This window comes from Gadus macrocephalus, chromosome 9 (assembly GCF_031168955.1).
Source record: "Gadus macrocephalus chromosome 9, ASM3116895v1".
NCBI classification, from domain to species: domain Eukaryota; kingdom Metazoa; phylum Chordata; class Actinopteri; order Gadiformes; family Gadidae; genus Gadus; species Gadus macrocephalus.
Window position 1 is genome coordinate 11,297,666 of NC_082390.1, and position 20,450 is coordinate 11,318,115.

General features: G+C 42.1%; 1 protein-coding gene across 4 annotated transcripts in view; it reads left to right on the forward strand.

Moving 5' to 3' along the window:
- Positions 1-20,450, forward strand: part of LOC132464401 (anoctamin-1-like) — a 30,135-nt gene that overhangs the window by 5,994 nt on the left and 3,691 nt on the right. For 2 of the 4 annotated variants that reach the window (XM_060060749.1, XM_060060750.1), the window contains exons 4-22: positions 4,006-4,440; positions 6,091-6,189; positions 7,231-7,382; positions 8,188-8,242; positions 8,713-8,764; positions 9,093-9,148; positions 9,373-9,414; positions 9,756-9,820; positions 9,948-10,082; positions 11,002-11,162; positions 13,750-13,832; positions 15,098-15,109; positions 16,729-16,803; positions 16,901-16,975; positions 17,401-17,602; positions 18,011-18,122; positions 18,736-18,793; positions 19,168-19,268; positions 19,711-19,853. In XM_060060749.1, coding sequence (XP_059916732.1) covers positions 4,006-4,440; positions 6,091-6,189; positions 7,231-7,382; positions 8,188-8,242; positions 8,713-8,764; positions 9,093-9,148; positions 9,373-9,414; positions 9,756-9,820; positions 9,948-10,082; positions 11,002-11,162; positions 13,750-13,832; positions 15,098-15,109; positions 16,729-16,803; positions 16,901-16,975; positions 17,401-17,602; positions 18,011-18,122; positions 18,736-18,793; positions 19,168-19,268; positions 19,711-19,853 — 2,113 coding nt within the window. Of the gene's footprint in view, positions 1-540; positions 1,005-4,005; positions 4,441-6,090; positions 6,190-7,230; positions 7,383-8,187; positions 8,243-8,712; positions 8,765-9,092; positions 9,149-9,372; positions 9,415-9,755; positions 9,821-9,947; positions 10,083-11,001; positions 11,163-13,749; positions 13,833-15,097; positions 15,110-16,728; positions 16,804-16,900; positions 16,976-17,400; positions 17,603-18,010; positions 18,123-18,735; positions 18,794-19,167; positions 19,269-19,710; positions 19,854-20,450 lie in introns of those variants that run through there. The other 2 variants (XM_060060747.1, XM_060060748.1) reach the window with 2 other exon arrangements.

The window sequence follows — 20,450 nt, forward strand, 5'->3', positions numbered from 1 at the left end:
ATATTATCTATCTATATCTATCTATCTATCTATCTATCTATCTATCTATCTATCTATCTATCTATCTATCTATCTATCTATATATACTATATTTATATCTATATTTTTTATATTTCCAGAACAGATTATTGAAACAACATTGCCCACATCTCACAAACACAGTAGATGAATTATAGCAATGCAATTCATACTGTCATCATTGTTGTCCTATTGTGAGAATACCGACAACAACCGGGCAACACAAAGCCGCCCAGCGACCAGTGTTAAATCATCCTGGTCTGTGTGAGAGGGCTCTTGGCAAATGTTTGTGTTCCCTGAGCCATGTTTACTTTTTCAGACATGTAATGAATCTTAACTTTGACCTTGCAGTGATTAGCTGTCTCTGGCACAGACAGGCAGCGAGAAGAATGAAAAAAGGATCCATTTGGTTTTTGCAGTTAGCGAGAGAGCAAGAAGGAGAGAGAGAGAGAGAGAGAGAGAGAGAGAGAGAGAGAGAGACAGAGAAAGAGAGAAAATGAGAGAGAGAGAGAGCGATGGGGGTGAGTGCACCTCATGTATATCGTGGCTTTATCGTTGTCTAAGTTTAGATTCTGGCTCCAAAGACCGCTTCTCAAGTAACGAGTCCAGGCTCTCCAGCACACCCACTTCTAGAGCACAGACGGAACCATAAGACTGGGTAAAGCCCAAACGGATGTAGGAGCCACCAAGGCAAGAAGGCACAGGAGACAGCTAATTCTTCTGCCATTGGCATACCATGTGAAGGAGATCCAGGGTGATAAAGAAAGAACTACAACCCCCCACCCCCCCCCCCGGAAAAGAAGTGAAGCATTCAGTGTGACAGCAGCTCCCGTTGCCCCCTGCGTGCGTGTTTATTCCTCTATTACTCTGGTAGCTGTAATGGGAACATGGCAGAGGAGGGAGAAGAGTCTTCTGGCTGTTCCACAGCCCCCCAACCTCAGTCTCCACATTTTCTTCAAGACGTCGTATTCCACGGCAAGTTTAAAGTGAGTGTCAAAGCAGGTTCACTTAAAGAACCCGTGGGAGAGATTGAGAATGAGATATTGGCTTTGAGCTGGCAAATGATGCTCCATTAAAAGACAGCAGTCTAAGGAGTGATTGGGAAAATACAAAGCAGAAGACTTTAGGAGCAGGATGAGCAGTGAGCTTGCATGTTTACATTCACTCAATTACACTTGGCTTTAGGAGGAGTGATGCCCCATCGCCCTTCCCTCCTCAAAAAACAATACCCGACCAATAATGTTGTGTTTAACTAATAGAATGACATAGCCTTTAACGCTTTAACACATAGAACGTCTATAGGTGGTGTCTAAACTCGATGTCTGTAGACGTCACATGGAGAAACCGCTGCAGTAGTTACAGCAGCAGAGTTTAACAGGAGAGGATGTCTTCAAATCGGCTGCGCGGTGTGCCGAATACTTCAGGTGAATGCTACAGTGATTTGAGGTATGCTTAATGGGACTCTGAGCGGGGCATTAGATCAGTTAAATCAGGGTTTGTTGTGATTCAGAACCACTGCGTAGAACATGGCGTGAAATTGCACCGTAATTGGAAAGAAAGGGAACACACACGCGCGCGTTCTGGCCAGGCCGGCAGCCTCGTAAATCCAGAATGAACTTCGGCTCTGCACGCTTGGGACGTGGCCATGATTTCCGTAGAGCCGCTGATGCGTGGCCTGGGAGAGGGAAACGGCCTGCTAGGCACTGTGCACCCGGCCGCTGGACTCTGCTCTGCTCCTTTACAGTTCAGAATAAAGCCTGTTGTACACATCGCATAATACATTTGATTCATGTATCACACTTATAAATGTAATCTATGCAAAGTGTTGCCTCCTGATGTTGAGAGGGGGAGGTGAAGGATATTCTGGGTAATGTAGGAAAGTTACACAATGGAGCAGCTAGAAAGTGACAAATTGCATATAACGATAAAGCACGATATTCAACATATCGGAAAAAATAGGTCCTAGGCTGCGTTGTATTTCACCAATAGACCACTATATACACTTATATAACTATATATATAAGTGTTTAAGGGTGTATTATTACTTTAATGGTATGTTGAGGCGTATGTGATTATTAACCACAAACTAATTTATCATGATTACTCTTTGAATACAAGAATTTGCTCAATGGCGATTCAAATTGAAATCCTTTAAAATACAAGTAAAAATAAATTTTTACTTGTATTTTTTAACTCCAATATATTAGGACGCATTCGTTTATTTGCAGACTATTGGTGAAAAACATTTTGACTCATGGTCGCCCCATACAACACAGTAAGAGAGATATGTAGCGGGACACAGTATTCAATAGGAAACGATAGGCATGGGTTTTATCAGAAAATAGTGTTTTTAAGAGATTCTTTGGCAAAACCTCCAACTGTGGGAATTTGGGCTCCATTTGGCTTTACCATATAAATAGACTAGTCAAAAGGGTGGCCTGGTTATCTCCAGTATAAACATTCTGTAGAGCAATGAAACATGACCCCTAGTCATAGCACAGGACGACATCTTAGTCGTTACAATTACGACTTTACTACCACTGCTAAATAAGATGAATGTGTTTTTATTGACTGCCCCAAAAAACAATTGCCTCACTAATGGCGTCTTCAAATCCAAGGGGGCATCCGCTGGTGTCAGAGCTCTGGGTGAAATGTCAAACTGCAGACCAGGAATCTTGTCCTACATGAGTTATGGCGTTTGAATAAACAACTGAAAGAAAAGAAAAGGCGGGTGAAATGTGGTTTGCTGATTCAGCTCCTAGTGATCTACTGGTTAGTACAGACATCTCTGCCGCACAGCTGTTCATTAGCGTTCTAGTTTTGAGTGAGATTGAGTTTGAGTCCTATTGCCGGGACAATTGATGCTCTATTGTCCAGTGATATGTAAACTTTTCATCGTTATAATTATCCTTGCTTCTTAAGCCTCACAGAATTGTAGAATTTCACCTACATTGTTACAAATATACACAGATTATCCATTTGTATGTCATCATAATCACATTTTTTCGGGCTTTGAAAATGCCTGTGTTATGGCTTTGTCTTTATGGACATTCATTAGGCAGCATTAAAACCTGTAAGGCATTTTCAGTACTAGCCAGACTTGGTCCTGTCGTTGTACCACTGGTGTGTTTACTGACCTACTGCTTGTACTTGAGGGTATAGTGCATTAGCTATAAGTAAGAGGATGTGGTGAAAAGTGTTGGAAAGCAGCCAGTTTTCCTTTTTGGTGTATTTTCTGCTTCAATCATGAGCATACTCACATCTTTAACGTTGCCAAGATGTGAATTGGTATTGCAATAAGACTTGCATATTATGTGAATCACATAATATGCCATTGCTGAAGTTTAAGTTAAACAGGCCGTGGATTATTTTTTGTTTGACTTTAAATAGGTGGATTGCATACACACCCTGCCATCGCACATGCATGTATACATGTGACTGACGTACCGCGTGTCCTAAATCCTGCGCACTTAAAAACAAAGAGAAGCACAGAAACAAAACCCCCCATGCTCACATACACACAGGCACACACACACACACACACACACACACACACACACACACACACACACACACTCACAAAGGCACACACAAAGGAACACATACACACACAAAGGCACACACACACAGGCAAACACACGACAACCACCTACTCACAGAAACAAAGGCACACCCACACACACACACCACACACACACAGGCACTCACCCACACAAAGGCATACACACACACACACACACACACACAAAGGCATACACACACACTCACACACAAAAACACATAGGGGCACACACACCCCCAGATACAAACACATACACACACACAAACACAAAGGCACACACACACACACACACACAAACACACACATAGGGGCACACACACCCCCACATACAAACACACACACACAAACACATGTGGTGTCCACGTGGCTGCCCCTGCTGCTGTTCCCCGTCCTAAATGTCTGTGGTTGGCCCGTGTCTCTGCCAGCTACTGAAGACCCTGACCCCGGAGGAGAACACGCAGTGTCACTACGGCCTCTACTTCCAGGACGGCCAGCGGCGCGTGGACTACGTCCTCACCTACCACGTGAAGCGGCCCGGCGCCGCCCGCCACGCCCGGACCACCTCGCGCCTCCTCACCGACAACCCCCTAGCCCGCAGCCTGCGGCGAGGGACCCTGATCGGGGGCCGCGCCGGGGGGCAGGACAAGAGGCCCAGGGCCAGCCGCCAGGCAGAGAGGGCCGGGTTCCCCTCTCCTCCTCCTCCTCCTCCCCCCGCTCCTCGCCCCGACGCCACGGACGAGGAGAAGGGCCTCGCCGGGACGCCGAGCTGGGACGAGCAGGAGGACGATAAGCGACGGCGGCGGGAGGAGTTTGAGAAGAACCTTCTAGACATGGGCCTGGAGCTGGAGAAGGACGAGGATGTGAGTGAATGGCTCTGTGCACGTAACGCTTCATGATTGGGGTTGAGTTCTGGGTCTCCTCATGAGTCCCTTGGGTTGTAGACGGTTGAAGAAGAGGACAGTTGAAGAGGTACAGTGATTCAGAGTAAATAAATGACGATGCTCCCCTTGAGGTTAGATTCAAGGAGCTTTTGGAGAGGATGTGGTAAAAAAAATTGTGAAGGAGGATGTGTCTGCTATTGCTTTTTGATACCATGACTTTTTAAAGTTGCGTTTGTTTAGTTGGTTCCTTGCTAAACTCATTGGCATGCTCGTCACTGTAGGAAGTACAAATCAGTTTGATGTCTAATATTGGAGCAGATTTTATTTTGCATCCATATGTTATATGTTATTATATCATCAAAACGCAGTTAATACAATTTGGAGATTAACAGAAGTTGCAGATGATCCACTCTGAACAAAGTCCAATAACTGAGTTTCAAAATGTAATAGCTGCGCACATCAGAAGAAAAATCTAACTTATATGAGTAGCTTGCCTTAGTGCTCGCTTTTTGGTTGAAGTCCAGAATTACAAACGATAGGATACCACATGCTGCTCTGTCCAGCCGGGAGGCCTACCCAGTCTGCAGCAGGGAGGAACCGGCTGGCTGGGCCGCTGATATCAGCTGTTTCAGCCGGTGGAGATGTAACTGCAACAATGGATGGATGCATTGTGCTGGGCCTATAGGAGGGAAAGGGGTGTGTGTGTGTGTGTGTGTGTGTGTGTGTGTGTGTGTGTGTGTGTGTGTGTGTGTGTGTGTGTGTGTGTGTGTGTGTGTGTGTGTGTGTGTGTGTGTGTGTGTGTGTGTGTGTGTGTGTGTGTGTGTGCGTGCGTGCGTGCGTGCGTGCGTGCGCGTGTGCGCGCGTGTGTGTGTGTTATTATTTTTATTTGACTATATGTTGCACCTGCAAGTCTAATTAACTTCTTAAAAACAATATTTTTAAATTGGGAGTAGAGAAAACACCAAGAAATCATAAAAAAATGAATATTCAACTATATTCTTATACTCCTCAGCAATCTGCATCAAATAATTACTTTGATATGTCCTTTCAACGCATTGTCATCACAGCTAGCATTCCCGCTTTAATTTAGACTTAAAAGTCAGATTTCTGTTAAACAGCAGGATGCAATCAGCATAGTTTATATTGTAGGAATGAACCATTGCATAATAAACATTCTACTTATGTTAAAAATATAGATATCGGTCTATTGGACTGATATCTGATGGGAAAGAGTCCTTGCGAGGGGAATTTGACTTGGTGCAGCCAGAATCACTATGTTCCTGTCCATATGCACTCTCTGTGTGTCCTACACCACTCCATGGATTTTACTTTTATGTTCTGGCTGCACCAGGTCAACTGCCCCTAGCGTCGACTCATTCCGATCAGAGATCAGTCCAATAGACCCCTTCACAGAGGCGTCATCGTAGGACAAACACGTGTTTGCTCACTTCCTGTTCCAGGGTAGTAGACTAAACTAGTAAAGATAAGTCTAGTGCAATGGTACATAAAACTAGCCTACCCAGTGTTTATCCTAAGACGGTACCTCTGTGTAGAAGGTGTGAGGGTAAATGTATCTGTACTGCTATTGGTGAATATGCCTTCATCCTCCTGATAACGAGTGTGTCCCAGGGTAAGACTCCGGGGGTGGGCTTTCTGAAGATCCACGCTCCCTGGAACGTTCTCTGTCGGGAGGCGGAGTTCATGAAGCTAAAGATGCCGACCAAGAAAGTAAGGTTCTACTTTCTTGGTGATCTACATAACCTATGTTGTTGTTGCCCTATCAGCCCCTTTTCAACCCCTCTATATGTGCTTTATGTTGCTCTAACATGTGTTTTATGTTGCTCTAACAAGTGTTTTTTAACACTTCTGCTGCTGTTGATCTAACATGTGTTTTTAACCCTTCTGTTGTTCTTCTTTGAACACCTTTGTTGTTGTTGTTGCTCTAACATGTGTTTCAACATCTGTTGTCGCTCTATAACATGTGTTTTAACCCCTCTGTTGTTGCTCTAACATGTGTTTTAACCGCTCTGTTGTCGCTCTATAACATGTGTTTTAACCCCTCTGTTGTTGCTCTAACATGTGTTTTAACCGCTCTGTTGTCGCTCTATAACATGTGTTTTAACCTCTCTGTTGTTGTCGCTCTATAACATGTGTTTTAACCTCTGTTGTTGTTGTCGCTCTATAACATGTGTTTTGACCTCTCTGTTGTTGTTGTCGCTCTATAACATGTGTTTTAACCACTCTGTTGTCGCTCTATATTAACCCCTCTGTTGTTGTTGTCGCTCTATAACATGTGTTTTAACCTCTCTGTTGTTGTTGTCGCTCTATAACATGTGTTTTAACCGCTCTGTTGTTGTTCCTCTACATGTGTTTTAACCTTTCTGTTGTTGTTGTCGCTCTATAACATGTGTTTTAACCGCTCTGTTGTTGTTACTTTAACATGTGTTTTGACCTCTCTGTTGTCGCTCTATAACATGTGTTTTGACCTCTCTGTTGTCGCTCTATAACATGTGTTTTAACCACTCTGTTGTCGCTCTATCTTAACCGCTCTGTTGTTGTTCCTCTACATGTGTTTTGACCCCTCCGTTGTCATGAACACGGTTCTCTTGCTAACCCTTTCAAGTTCCATGATTTACCCTCTGTATGGGTGTACTCTAAAGCACACTTGGTGTCAGTCTTTAATCACAATACAAAGCAGACCAGTCCTCCAACCCATCATTGATTGAACTGACCCGTGTGAATTTGTCTTCTGTGTTTGGAACCTTGTAGATGTACGCTATGAAGCAGTCCAGTAGTGTGGTGGAGAAGATCAACTCTCTGATCAGTAAGGTGTTAGAGCCACTCCGTCCGAGTGTGGAGGAACACAAAACCAAGAACATCAAGCACCTTTCCTACACATTCTCCCGAGAGAAACAGCATCTGTAAGTGCTAATGTTTACTATACTAGGGCAGTTATTGGTGTCAGTAGAACTATCGTTTGATGAAAATATGAATTAATTCTCAATTTGATGGATTTCCCATATCATACCCCACAATTGGTGTATGTAGAGAGATATATAATACTATAATATACATCGGTAATAGATGTAGAATGAACTACTATTCCCTAGATCAGATATATAGCATGCAACTTTGTATACCGCCCCTATCTGACTGCTTGTGGGGATTGTAGTCCGTGTTTGGGGACCATCTTGTTCTGTAATCCTGAAGCCAAAAATAGGGAAAGTAATACTCCAGTAACACCTCCTATATCTGCCCATCGACACACATAGTAGGCTGGGATGCCTGTTACTCTTTTGCTAGTTAGATTATGTTCTCGGATGTGTTTTATGTAATAATTTTGACAAAGACACGCTATGCTCTCTACTAGAAGGATTAAGCCTTTATCATAGAGGTGGGATAGTCGGGGCAACCACAGGTATATCTTATTACCTTAATTATGTGCACTGGGATGCCTACAGACCCATTATTAACTTAATGAGCTGCACCTGTTTTCACCCCTACTATAACATCTCTGTAATAAAGGCCTATAGTAGAATATTAGAATAATAGCTTTTTATTTAAACTTTGTCAGCCTGTGTGTTTATGTGTGTGTGTGTGTGTGTGTGTGTGTGTGTGTGTGTGTGTGTGTGTGTGTGTGTGTGTGTGTGTGTGTGTGTGTGTGTGTGTGTGTGTGTGTGTACATGTACGTTTGTGTATGGGTGTGCGTGTGTATTTTATTTACAGTTTCAACCTGTCAGACAAAGACTCATTCTTTGACAGTAGAACGAGAAGTTCAATAGTAAGTACAGTATTATGCCACATGAAATGCTTCTTATTCTCAATTCTGGGTTGAATTATATCTATTATCTATTATCCATCTATTAGATCAAGTTTATTCCATTATTGAAAACTGTAGTGTAATTGGTGAAAGTTAACTAGTTTAAAATCACCAACGCTGGCCTCTATGGACAGCAGCTTGCCATTAAATACAATCAGATAAGACTTGTTCATGAATAGGGCGACTCAGAGGTCACAACATGTGAACGTCCTCTTATTCGCTTGCAGCTAGTAATAGTTATAACACAGCAATTGTGGTCTGATTGAAATAAGTTAACACATTGAAGTGACTTGGATTTATGAAAGAGAAATAAAGACAAGGGAAACTTTTGTCTCGGTAAATCTTAAAAATACCTGAAACCTATAAACCTATAACACACGTATTCTGCTCATGAATTAAACACTGAAGGTAATATTTATTTACAATGACAGGTCTTCGAGGTGTTGAAACGAACCAGATGCACAAAGGCCAAGTACAGCATGGGTCAGTCTTCTTTCAACCTTTTACATGTTTTGAGGGGCGTTTGTGAGACAGGGTGGGTTGAAGAAGACAATGAACAGGGAACAGGGACAGTAGCATAGGACAGTAGACTTGAATTGAACCTGCGTATGCTACAAGGTGTATTGCACTAGCAGGTGGAGAAAAATCCTAATGGTTGTGTTGGTCATCCTGTGCGTTGTCTGTTCTATTTAATTGCAGCAACACAATGTGAAAGGTGCAGAAATCGACCTTAAAAAATGGGTTATTTCACGTAACACATTCTACACAGTTTTACCCTGCTTAACATTTGTGTTACTGTATTGTCCTTAAGGACTCACCAGTCTGCTCTGCAGTGGGGTCTACACGTCCGCATACCCCCTCCACGATGTGAGTAGCTTCCAGAGATATAGCTGCAGTCTATTCATTCCCATTTAACAAAACAAAGGGATAAGTCTGACAGCAGCAACTCAGGGTCGATTATGTGCATTCATGCATTGATTTGAATGCATGAGAATCCTTAGTCTCAATCGACACAGTGGAATTATAACAAAGTGTACTGAGCAGCTTCAACAAAGCTCAGCCAATAGAATGACCTTATTTCCTGTTCCCAGGGAGATGTCAGTGGAGAACATGCAGAGCCCAACGATAGGAAGGTAAGATCGCTGCAAATTCATAATAGCAGAAAATACATGCACATGTTCTGAGTTTCTATTACGCATTGGGCCAGTGATAAGAAAACATTACACTTTGTCTAGGGAAGGCCAACATTTGAACAATTATGAATTGTGTCAGTAAAAAACCTTTCTAGGTTAAAGAAAAGATGAAAAGGGACTGATCCTAGAAAAGGGAATGTATTGTTGTATTATTGTTGTATTGTGAATGTACATTACAATAGTGGTTGATTTAAAGTTTACTTATTTTGTATGGATGACAGTTAAGGACAGGGAGAGATGTGCAAAATAACACAAAATGAACCTGATTTCAACCCCTTCAGCTTTTGTGTGAGGAGTGGGCAAGCTACAGTGTCTTCTACAAATACCAACCCATTGGTCTCGTACGGTGAGAACCTGAATCAAAGGACAGCGATGTTGCGATAAAGCCTATTGTTTGTCCAACTGCATTTCTGGATGTATGTCACTAATGTTGTAATAAATTACATTGGGTCAACTGTTTTTCTCTTTTATAGAAAATACTTTGGTGAGAAGATCGGTCTGTATTTTGCGTGGCTAGGTCTGTACACGCAGATGCTTATCCCTGCCTCCGTGGTGGGAGTCATTGTCTTCCTGTACGGATGTGCTACTGTGGACGACAATATACCAAGGTCAGAAGAACATCCTCCGTTACTTTGTTACTCTGGATCACGCTTATTTCTTCTGAATTCATAAATCATTGTTTGCCCATCATAATGAAAGTGTACATTTCTTCCGTCATCTATCCACTTTGTCTCTCTGCTATAGCCAGCAGGTACCTTTATCAGCCTGGTAGTTCTACAGATGTAATAACATCATATACATTGTACATATGATTGAACATTTTATGTGTCTCAGTTTGCGTATCATTTTCAAAATGTAATAGAATTTGTTATCTTTATAATGTTATGATATGTATACCTAACTCTATTACTAATTTCCCATCTTTCAAAAGGATCCAGGAACATAGATAACACACAATAATGTGTATAATGTACATACATGTTAATTTGGCTACATCTAGACGGCCAGTCGAAATGAAATCAGGTAGTAGAGAGGCACAGGGGGGGTTGGTAAAAGAAATGGTGCAATGAGACTGCATGACAAAAAAGGTAAGAGAGGAAGCAGACGAAATCTAGAAGGAAAGGGACAGAGAAACAAATATTTGAGGAATAAGCTGTCATCGCTCAGGGCCTGTGCTCCATCCGCTCTGCTTTCCATCAACCTGCAGGATACTCCCCCGCATGCACACATGCACCCGCACACACAGACACACACACTAACACTTGCGTTTAATTGCACGCACGCACGCACACATTCACACACATGCAATGACGCACAAACTCAAGGTTTGGTGTTTATATCCCAGTTCAAGCACTTTATTCCTTCTCTGAATAAAATAGTAGAATTTATATGTACTTTTCCCCATCAAATAAAAACTAAAATGATACAATGTTAATGTTATTGATCATCACATAACTTTATATAATTTTATAATTACATAATAATATAACACCACTCTATTGTTGCTGTCTTTTCTTGTGCTTTCAGCATGGAGATCTGCCACCCCAATAACAACATCACCATGTGTCCTTTATGTGACAAAGCCTGCAGCTACTGGAAGCTGAGCACAGCTTGTGGGACGGCCAGAGCAAGCTATCTGTTCGACAACCCGGCCACGGTCTTCTTCTCCATCTTCATGGCCCTTTGGGGTGAGAGCGCTGTTTCCTCTTCTTCTTCATCTTCATGGCCCTTTGGGGTGAGAGCGCTGTTTCCTCTTCTTCTTCATCTTCATGGCCCTTTGGGGTGAGAACGCTGTTTCCTCTTCTTCTTCATGACCCTTTGGGGTGAGAACACTGCTGTTTATATGTTTGAGAAAATGTGCGCAGGATGAGCCACGGTTCAGTTTCTCGCTGAAGATCAGTCTGGCCTCGCGCCCGTTTGAAACCCACTTTAAAACCCAAATAGTGGACTGACCAATCAGCGCTAAGTTGCAGGTTGGGCGATATTCCAAGGAACGAAGTTATAAACGTTACTCCGATTCTGTTAATATTAATGCCAGACGGATGTCGGAAGTTCGGATCCGTCCGTCGCGTTTTATTTATTCATTCCTGGATATTTAAGTTTTTGTTTATCATAGAGACATGTGTTCAAACTCAAAGTTTGGCACTGAAAAAAGTCTTGAATTGCTATTTGAGCCATTTTAATATTTTCCCAATGGACAAGAACAGGTGTCACTCATAAGACTCTGTGTCTGCTCTTGTAATGCACCAGGGGGACAGCACGGGTAGTAGACTCAACTAGTTAAGATGAGACTAACCATGACCCGGTACGTAAAAGCAGCAGACCCATAACTAGTCTGGCAACATCTGTGTTAGTCCTCCGATGACACCTCTGTAAAGGGTCTACAACCAGGTGTTCGTATTGATAAAGGTGCTGAGTCATTTCACCCTACTGATTCAGTAAAGCCAATGAATGAATAGGAAGATCCATTACAAGTGTTGCCACGGTGGTTTATGCCTCAATTACAGGTGTTGTGGTCAGATATATGCAGTGAATGTTGTGCCCACCATTGTTTTCTAAGGTTCACAAGCCTTACTAGTTCATGAACACGATCAAAACAAAGCCCATTGAGCTATAACTGCCGGAACCATCCGAGATAGCTTAGCTTACCTCTGTCCTGCCAGTCTTCTGGGGGTTGGCTGGTAGAGACGGAGGGGTGGGTGAGAGGACGGCTGGCATTACAAACTGTTTTCTTAAGCATTGAAAATAGCCACAAGCCCTCCCTAAGAACTCACTGCTCGCAACTCTACCTATAGCAGCTAGTCAGAACAGGGATAATGAAGCAGCAATGAGCAGTGTGAAATATTAAGAACCATAATAGAGATAGGACATTCCATTTAATTAAAAGGTGCTTAATATAGCAACCTATGGTTGTTTCTTTGGAGATGTCCATTGGTGGGCTGTATCATCATGCCAAATTAACTAAAAACATGAAAATATATGTGTAGCTTAGCAAGTAATTAACTTTTAGACTATTATGTAACCAACTTGTTTTTTTTTCACATGCTTAAAACAAACAAACGTCTTGCACTAGCCAGAAGGTAGAAATCAGCAAGAAAGAAAAACAATTTTTTTTGAGGAGTCTGTGACAGAGATGTTAGACCGAAGATAACGGCAGGCGATATACTTTAGTGGCAGAGTGCTTGTGACTGCGCAACATTATTGTAGAGAAGAAAACTGATTGGAAGGTTTTTGCTAAACTCAAAAAACTTTTTTAAGCGTCTTGGAATTACAACCCAAAAGCCGACTGCAATACAGCATAGAGACGTGGCTACTTGTGAGTGTAGTAAAACAGGCTGTCGGAAATAAGCAAACAAAAAAGCATTCTTAAACATCCTCCTCACCACGACGACTTCTGCCAGGGGCTGATTTTATGCAGGCGACAACAGCTTTATTAAGTTGTCTGGTTCTGATGTTTTTACTCTTTTCTGTGGTTGTAAGACTGCAGAAGTACATCTTCGACCTTCTGCTAACGTCCCACTAACTATGTGCTGCAAGCAGGAAAGCATGGCAGGCCAACACCAAAGTGTGAAATAAATGAGCAAAGAGAAGGTGCTAAGAGCACCCAGGAATAGGCCAGAAATCCTTCATGTTCCAAAAAAGAAATATATTCACCCATAATTCACCCATTTTTAATATTTGGCTTAATATCCACGACTAACACCTTATTTTGCCGCTGAACATTTGGACTACTTTACTTTGCGGAAGCATACATCAGCGTTAAGTATTAGGCTATCATGGGAAGGTGTTGTGTATGCTAAGCCCATAAGCCTGAAACAGGATATTGTAGACCCTCGTCCAGGAACTGGAGCATGCTCAGTCTGGGCATGCCTTTGGAGGGGCCGACACACGGCACCCTTCACCCCCTGCGGTCTCTCCATGGGACCATCTCAACAAAGGAGCAATTCAATTCATACATGTTCAATGAGCCATATGACTCATATTTTACAATACCATATTTTATTCCCGCTCTTGAATAATCTTTGAAATAGTAAGTTGTTCAGTTTCAGGCACCGTAGAACTCATTTGTTGCCAGGTCTAGTTTCTGTTGTGTTTGTTTTTTCGATTAAAACTCCTAAACTGCCTTCTGTTTCTGCAATTGGATCTCTACTGAACAGACCCTATGGTCAGGTGAACTCTTACACGACCATAAACTTTATGTAAGCAAAAACTTTTTAAAACAGTTTCATTAAGGCTTTGTAAGTGACTAGTCTTATTGTATTATGTGTTGTCTAGCTGCCATGTTTATGGAGCACTGGAAGAGGAGACAGATGAGGTTGAATTACGAGTGGGACCTGACTGGCTTTGAGGAGGAAGAGGTGAGTCACAGATCCGACTGGGAGTCCCCTTACTTAGCTTACCCCCCATGCATGTGATCATTATCTACAAAGTAAGAATGAGAAAGTCAGCAAATAGAAGATACAGGAAGTAAGTGTCATTAATTTCCAACGCTTGTTAATTGTGGATTTGAATTGAATGCATGATTTAAAGTTTATTTAAGGTGTGCTTAACCATGGAGACTTGCCATTTGTTTTTACAAAACGCAGTATTGGGTGGTACCACACCGCTCCACAGAGGTTTCTGCCTGGGTAGAGTTTACTGCATGCATTTCAGTTGTTTTTGGTGCACGGTTATGTTTCTTTCAATCTGTCGACGGGAACCTTCTGCAACCCAAGAGTTCAAGCCAAACGTGAACTGCTACACAAATATGGAATGTATGAGGCAAGAGGGGACTGACCAGCATCACCATTTCTGGACCAAGAGCACCTCGGGCATCTCTTCTACATGCGTACACACATGTCCACCAGCCAGATACCCAACAGCCCTCCATCCCACTTCACCCACAGCTCCACCTGCTTCAGGGAGTGGGGCAGCACATGTTCCTCCCAGCTGCCACTGTGGATGGTGATGTCATCACAAGCAGCTTCAGGAAGAGGCTGTGGATGGTGATGTCATCACAAGCAGCTTCAGGAAGAGGCTGTGGATGGTGATGTCATCACAAGCAGCTTCAGGAAGAGGCAGTGGATGGTGATGTCATCACAAGCAGCTTCAGGAAGAGGCAGTGGATGGTGATGTCATCACAAGCAGCTTCAGGAAGAGGCTGTGGATGGTGATGTCATCACAAGCAGCTTCAGGAAGAGGCTGTGGATGGTGATGTCATCACAAGCAGCTTCAGGAAGAGGCTGTGGATGGTGATGTCATCACAAGCAGCTTCAGGAAGAGGCAGTGGATGGTGATGTCATCACAAGCAGGATTCAGGAAGAGGCTGTGGATGGTGACGTCATCAATGCAGCTTTGGGAGGAGGATAAGGATATTGACTTCATCCAAAGCAGCTTCAGGGAAAATTTTGTGGATGGTTACTTCATTGAAGCAAATTTCGTTGGAAATAATTTAAAGTTCAAACAAATTAAGATTCACCTGAGAGGTAATGAAACTAATACAAAAAAAACAATGGCCAACAGGTTCTCCCCATCTCCTAGTGGTTTCTCTCCCCTTCTGTCTCTCTTTCCCCATCCCTCTTGCAGTACTGGTTCACATTGATTTGTTTTGTATGTTAATTTTGGTGTGTTTGTTTCTTTCCAGGAAGACCTTAAGGTTTGTAACATTCCATTATATTCACTAAAGAGATTCTTCACCCGTCTTTATTTTCCAGTAATCTCCTCGTTTGCTCAAGCTTATCTCTATCTGCATTCTATACTCACAAGGAACAGTTCCGAAGTCGGATTCTGAAGCTAATAGTCTATTGCAATCATTCTTATGTTTATTATACTTACTAATAATTGTATTATTATTATTATTATGATAAAACATAGTCTAAGATAACATTGATTTAAGATAGGTCAAACTGTGTCTGGAGCATTAATTTAAGCTGGGTCTAGCTAAGTCTAGAAGATAGGTCTAGCTGGGTCTGGAACATTGATTTAAGATTGGTCTAGCGGGTGTGGAGCATTGATTTAAGAGGGGTCTGCTTTAGACCATGATTAACAATGGCTTTTAGCGATATAATTAGAAAGAAAATAACTACCATAACAATCCATAATTGAACATTCATCAAGACTACAGTGGTCCTTGTCGTTTGTATAATTACCATCAACCAGCCCTTTAACTTCACAAAGTTGTGATGATTGTGTTGATATGGTCTATCCATCAAACCAAATGACAAACTTAAAAAGCTTGGACTTGAGACTGGGGTACTGGCTCTGTTCTATCTGAAAACATTGAGTCTCAGGGTTGTAGTTGTAATTTCATTGTGTTGCATCATTAAGATGTGCACCCAAAATGGGCTCACAAAAGGAACATAACTGCATGGCTCAACTACAAGTTTGTGGGCAATATGCTCAAAGGAAACAGTGGTCTCTTATCAGCGTGTTGAAAGGGAAATGCCTATGCTTGCATCATTTTAGGGTTACCAAATCAACAAAGATGTGACACGGAAACATTCTTTGAGAAAATACAACTCCTTGAAGCCGAAATTGCTATATGTTGTTTTCTATTTTATATACATATATCCTATTGTTTATCCTAAAGGTTTTTTCTGAAATTTAAGTTACCTCTAACTTGACAAGTTCTTCTTTCTGTATTTTTCTACTTTCCTTTTTTTTCTACGCTTTTGCAATCTCTCTGTATACTTTTCCTACTACAAGTAAGTTCTGATTAACAAGCTTTGTGATCATCCCATGTCCTCAAACATCATGCTCAGAAAGCTTGTTTTCTATCCACTTCAGCTACTCTGAAGTTGCATGAAATGTATTTATCTTCATGTGTCTATGAAAACAAAACTGTCACTAGAAATTGGATCAATTGAATCTTGCATAATGTTTGATCAATCCTAATCAACAGAAATGAGAAAAAAACAGGAATGATTTTATCATGTAGCTAGACATGACCATATAAAAAAGTTATTTGACAGCAGTTGACAATCAGTTTTGTTTCCATGACGACCAGTGCCTGCAGATAAACTGATGCACAAATGTATTTCGACTGAAGCCCAGCAATATCTTACTTCAGTGTTCATTGTTATCAATAATTATTGACTTGTTTCATTTGGAAATGCAGTCCATTGGAGTTGATCATTACTGGGTTACAGTAATTCACCCTTATGCCATTTATATTGTCATTTGCAACAGTTTTTATGTATGAATAGCCCCAAGCTACTCTAGCACAGGGCTAATGACTCGACTCTCTGTCTTTACTTTGTTGCATGCCTAAATCAGGACCACCCAAGGGCAGAGTATGAACTACGGGTCATGCAGAAGTCCCAGAAGAAAGAGCAAGGATCACTGAAAAAGGTAATTCCAAAGTCCTTGTATAGTACTATGACGATGCGAGTGTGTACGATACTTCCAGCGCTTTACAAACTAAACAATGAATCTGTGTTGTGGTCAGGCCGAGGAAGAGAAGCTGACGTGTGGAGACCGGCTGCCCGCCTACATGACCAACCTGGTGATGATGCTTCTAATGGTGAGAAAACACACACAACAATGTTATCTATGCTGGGTTACGATTTCTGCATTCTATGGTTTGGATTGTATTTGTTTAACCAAGGATTTGTCCAACTTAGAAGTAAGGTTGAGGAATAAAAGCATAAAATCTGTATTGTAGCAACTACGTATATGTAAAAAAAAACGTGTTGCATCTATACACTATTGCATCTCTACACTCCTAAAAACCATCAAACCAAGCGATTTATGAATATTTCCATTTGTTACATACTATAACTAGGCCTCCTAAGTACCCCTGCATTGTTCCTTATACGTTCATTAAAACACTAAATGACAAAGGGGTCACTGCTGTGGGAACACCATACCGATCAGCTGTTAGTCATTACGTTTGCCCATTATCGCCAAATAACGCATCACTGTACTGCCGCTGTCTGTTCCCATCAGATTGGCGTGACGTTCGCCATAGTCTTTGGCGTGATCCTCTACCGTATCTCCACCAAGGCAGCTCTGCACATGAGCTCCAACCCCATCACACGCAGTCACGTCCGCCTGACCGTCAAGACCACCGCGGCCATCCTCAACCTGGTGGTCATCCTCATCCTGGACGAGGTGTACGGGGCCGTGGCACGCTGGCTCACCGTGTTGGGTGGGTAGAACCACGGGGGCGGGTAGAACCACGGGGGTGGGTAGGACCACGGGGGCGGGTAGGACCACGGGGGCGGGTAGGACCACGGGGGCGGGTAGAACCACGGGGGTGGGTAGGACCACGGGGGGACTGGGGGGAGGGGCTTTCACCACGACAGGAAGGGCATGGATTCATCATGACAAATCGAGTTCTTTGTAAGGAAGTAAAGAGTGTGCGATTGAGTGAATGTGTGTGTGTGTGTGTGTGTGTGTGTGTGTGTGTGTGTGTGTGTGCACCTGTCTGTGTGTGTGTTTGTGTTGCTAGATGGCTGATGCAAGGTGAATGAGCATGAACAGCAGGACTACGAATGTGTCAATCATTAATTATTTTTCTCCAACAATAAATGAAGCTTGATCGTCTTTCTTTCAGAGGTTCCAAAGACAGACAAGAGTTTTGAGCAGCGTCTTATCTTCAAAACGTTTATCCTGAAGTTCGTCAATGCTTTCACTCCAATCATCTACATTGCTTTCTTCAGGGGAAGGTGGGTTCCTTAGCAACAGCTATACTCTGTACTCTCTGTAAACTCTCATTGTTGTTTTGACTTTTAAGATATTTATGATTCCTTGTGTGATAGCACATTTAATTGCCTGTTATATTATAATTATAATTATTATTATATATTATATAATTACATGTATTTTAATCCCCCGTTAACAATAACATCTACATTTCCAATTCTTTACCATTTGAAAATGTGTAAGCGGTTAGTTATTGGACTGTTTGAGAGATCCTTCTAGGTAAAAAAATATGTAAAATATATATATACTCTCACAGAGACATTTTCACCCATTACCATAGGTTCATATTATATAAGCAATAGAAATAGGTAATCTATTGTAATCTAAAACATTTTGTATTTTTATTTTGATCATGTGTGGACTGATCAAACATTGGCAAAGTGAGACTACTGTCAAAGTTATTCAATTACATTACATTGGCAATGAATACATAGCAAATATGAATCGTATGTGAATGCATGCGATGTAGCTACAATATCTTATTTTTACTTTACATGCTTTTCAAGATCTCTAGATAAAATGATAATGACTAACACTGCTACTCTATGACCATCTGTTTTGTTATTTTTACCCTAGGCTAGTTGGCAGACCGGGTAGCTACTTGTATGTGTTTGAGTCATACAGAATGGAAGAGGTAAGAATTTGACTTGCTCATAACAACCATTTTATAAATATATATTCAGGCAGTGAACAAAAATACAAGTCATTATAATCATACAATCCCAGAATCTCTGCCAAACAGGCAGAATAAAACGACACATTTTGGTCTGCAAAGTGGAATTGCAGACATTGTCAGGGAGTAGCAATACAGACTTACACACACACACACACACACACACACACACAGACACAGACACAGACAGACACACACACACACACACACAAACCTGATATTAAACTGGGTGACTCTGCCACTCCACAGATTGCTGAACAAATCGAATGTGTTGCTGACGTTAATAGGAGATGAATCTGTAGTAACTGCTCGACTGTTGCCCGTTCCCCTTCCAGTGCGCCCATGGGGGCTGCCTGATGGAGCTGTGTATCCAGCTTAGCATCACCATGCTGGGGAAACAACTGATACAGAACAATCTGTTTGAGATCGGAGTACCGTGAGTAGTCACTGTCGACTGGGCGTCTCAACCGTGTGTGGGTGACTGGAGATATTGCAAAACACTTTATTCCAGCTCATTCCATTTTCTTTTCCTCATTTCTCAGCGGCTTGCTCCGGCTGGCTGTTGTTATTTAATAACTATACATTATAAACTGGAAATCAGTTCTATACATAACACATAATATAATATTGTAAAAATTGCTTGTTGGCAACCCAGGAACAAGCATTTCCATAAATCCATCAAATGAAGATAATGAAATTGAGTGAAAAAAAAAATGTGATTGCTATGACGAAAGTTGCATACTTGTAAGGACATATTTTGGTGATCATGTCTTCTTGATAAACAAAGCCTACCTTTTCGATTATAATCAGAAGTACATATAACATACTTCCCGTGCCATCTCCAACAGCCTGATTGTATGTGCTTGTGTGTTACACAGGAAGATAAAGAAGCTGATACGCTACATTCGATCAAAGCGTCAGGCCTTCCAGGAAGAGGAAAGGCAGAAGAGGTTGCAACGATACGAGATAGACCACTTCCTGGAACCATTCGCTGGCCTAACACCTGAGTATATGGAAATGAGTCAGTATCTCGCACACATACACACAGAATCACATGATATTATATGTGCAGTATGGATGGCATTATAAAAGTTTTGATGAGGATGAAGGTTGTAACAAGATTCCAGGGCCTATATATACACTGGTGCTGAATGGAAGTGTTTAGGAGGGTGGCGTATCCATGCAGCCGAGGTGCTGACTGTGGAAGCAGACACGCACTCTTCCTGGCCTTGTTGCATATCAGCACCAGAGTGTGTTGGATGATGGACTTGCTCAGCTGTTCCTCAGAGACCAACTCTCAGGAGACTGCGTGTGAACCTGAGGTTCTTGGACACTGGCTGATTGAAGCCATGTGACATAATTTGACCCGGCGAGAGTCGTGGCACTTGAATGTTTTGGGGGACTGAAGGAACCCTCACTCCCAGACGGTTCTCCCAGTCTCTTCAGATGGGGCCAGGACCTGCTTCTAGTTGCCAGCATTTGAGATAATATTGGATTATAGAAGAATGCTCTTCAGGATTACACAGACGCAGGATTATGGCGCGAAACTAATTACAAGAGTGTTTCTTTGGAAGATTTCTGTAAATTCTTGTCCTTAAATTAATTAAAATAAGGCAAC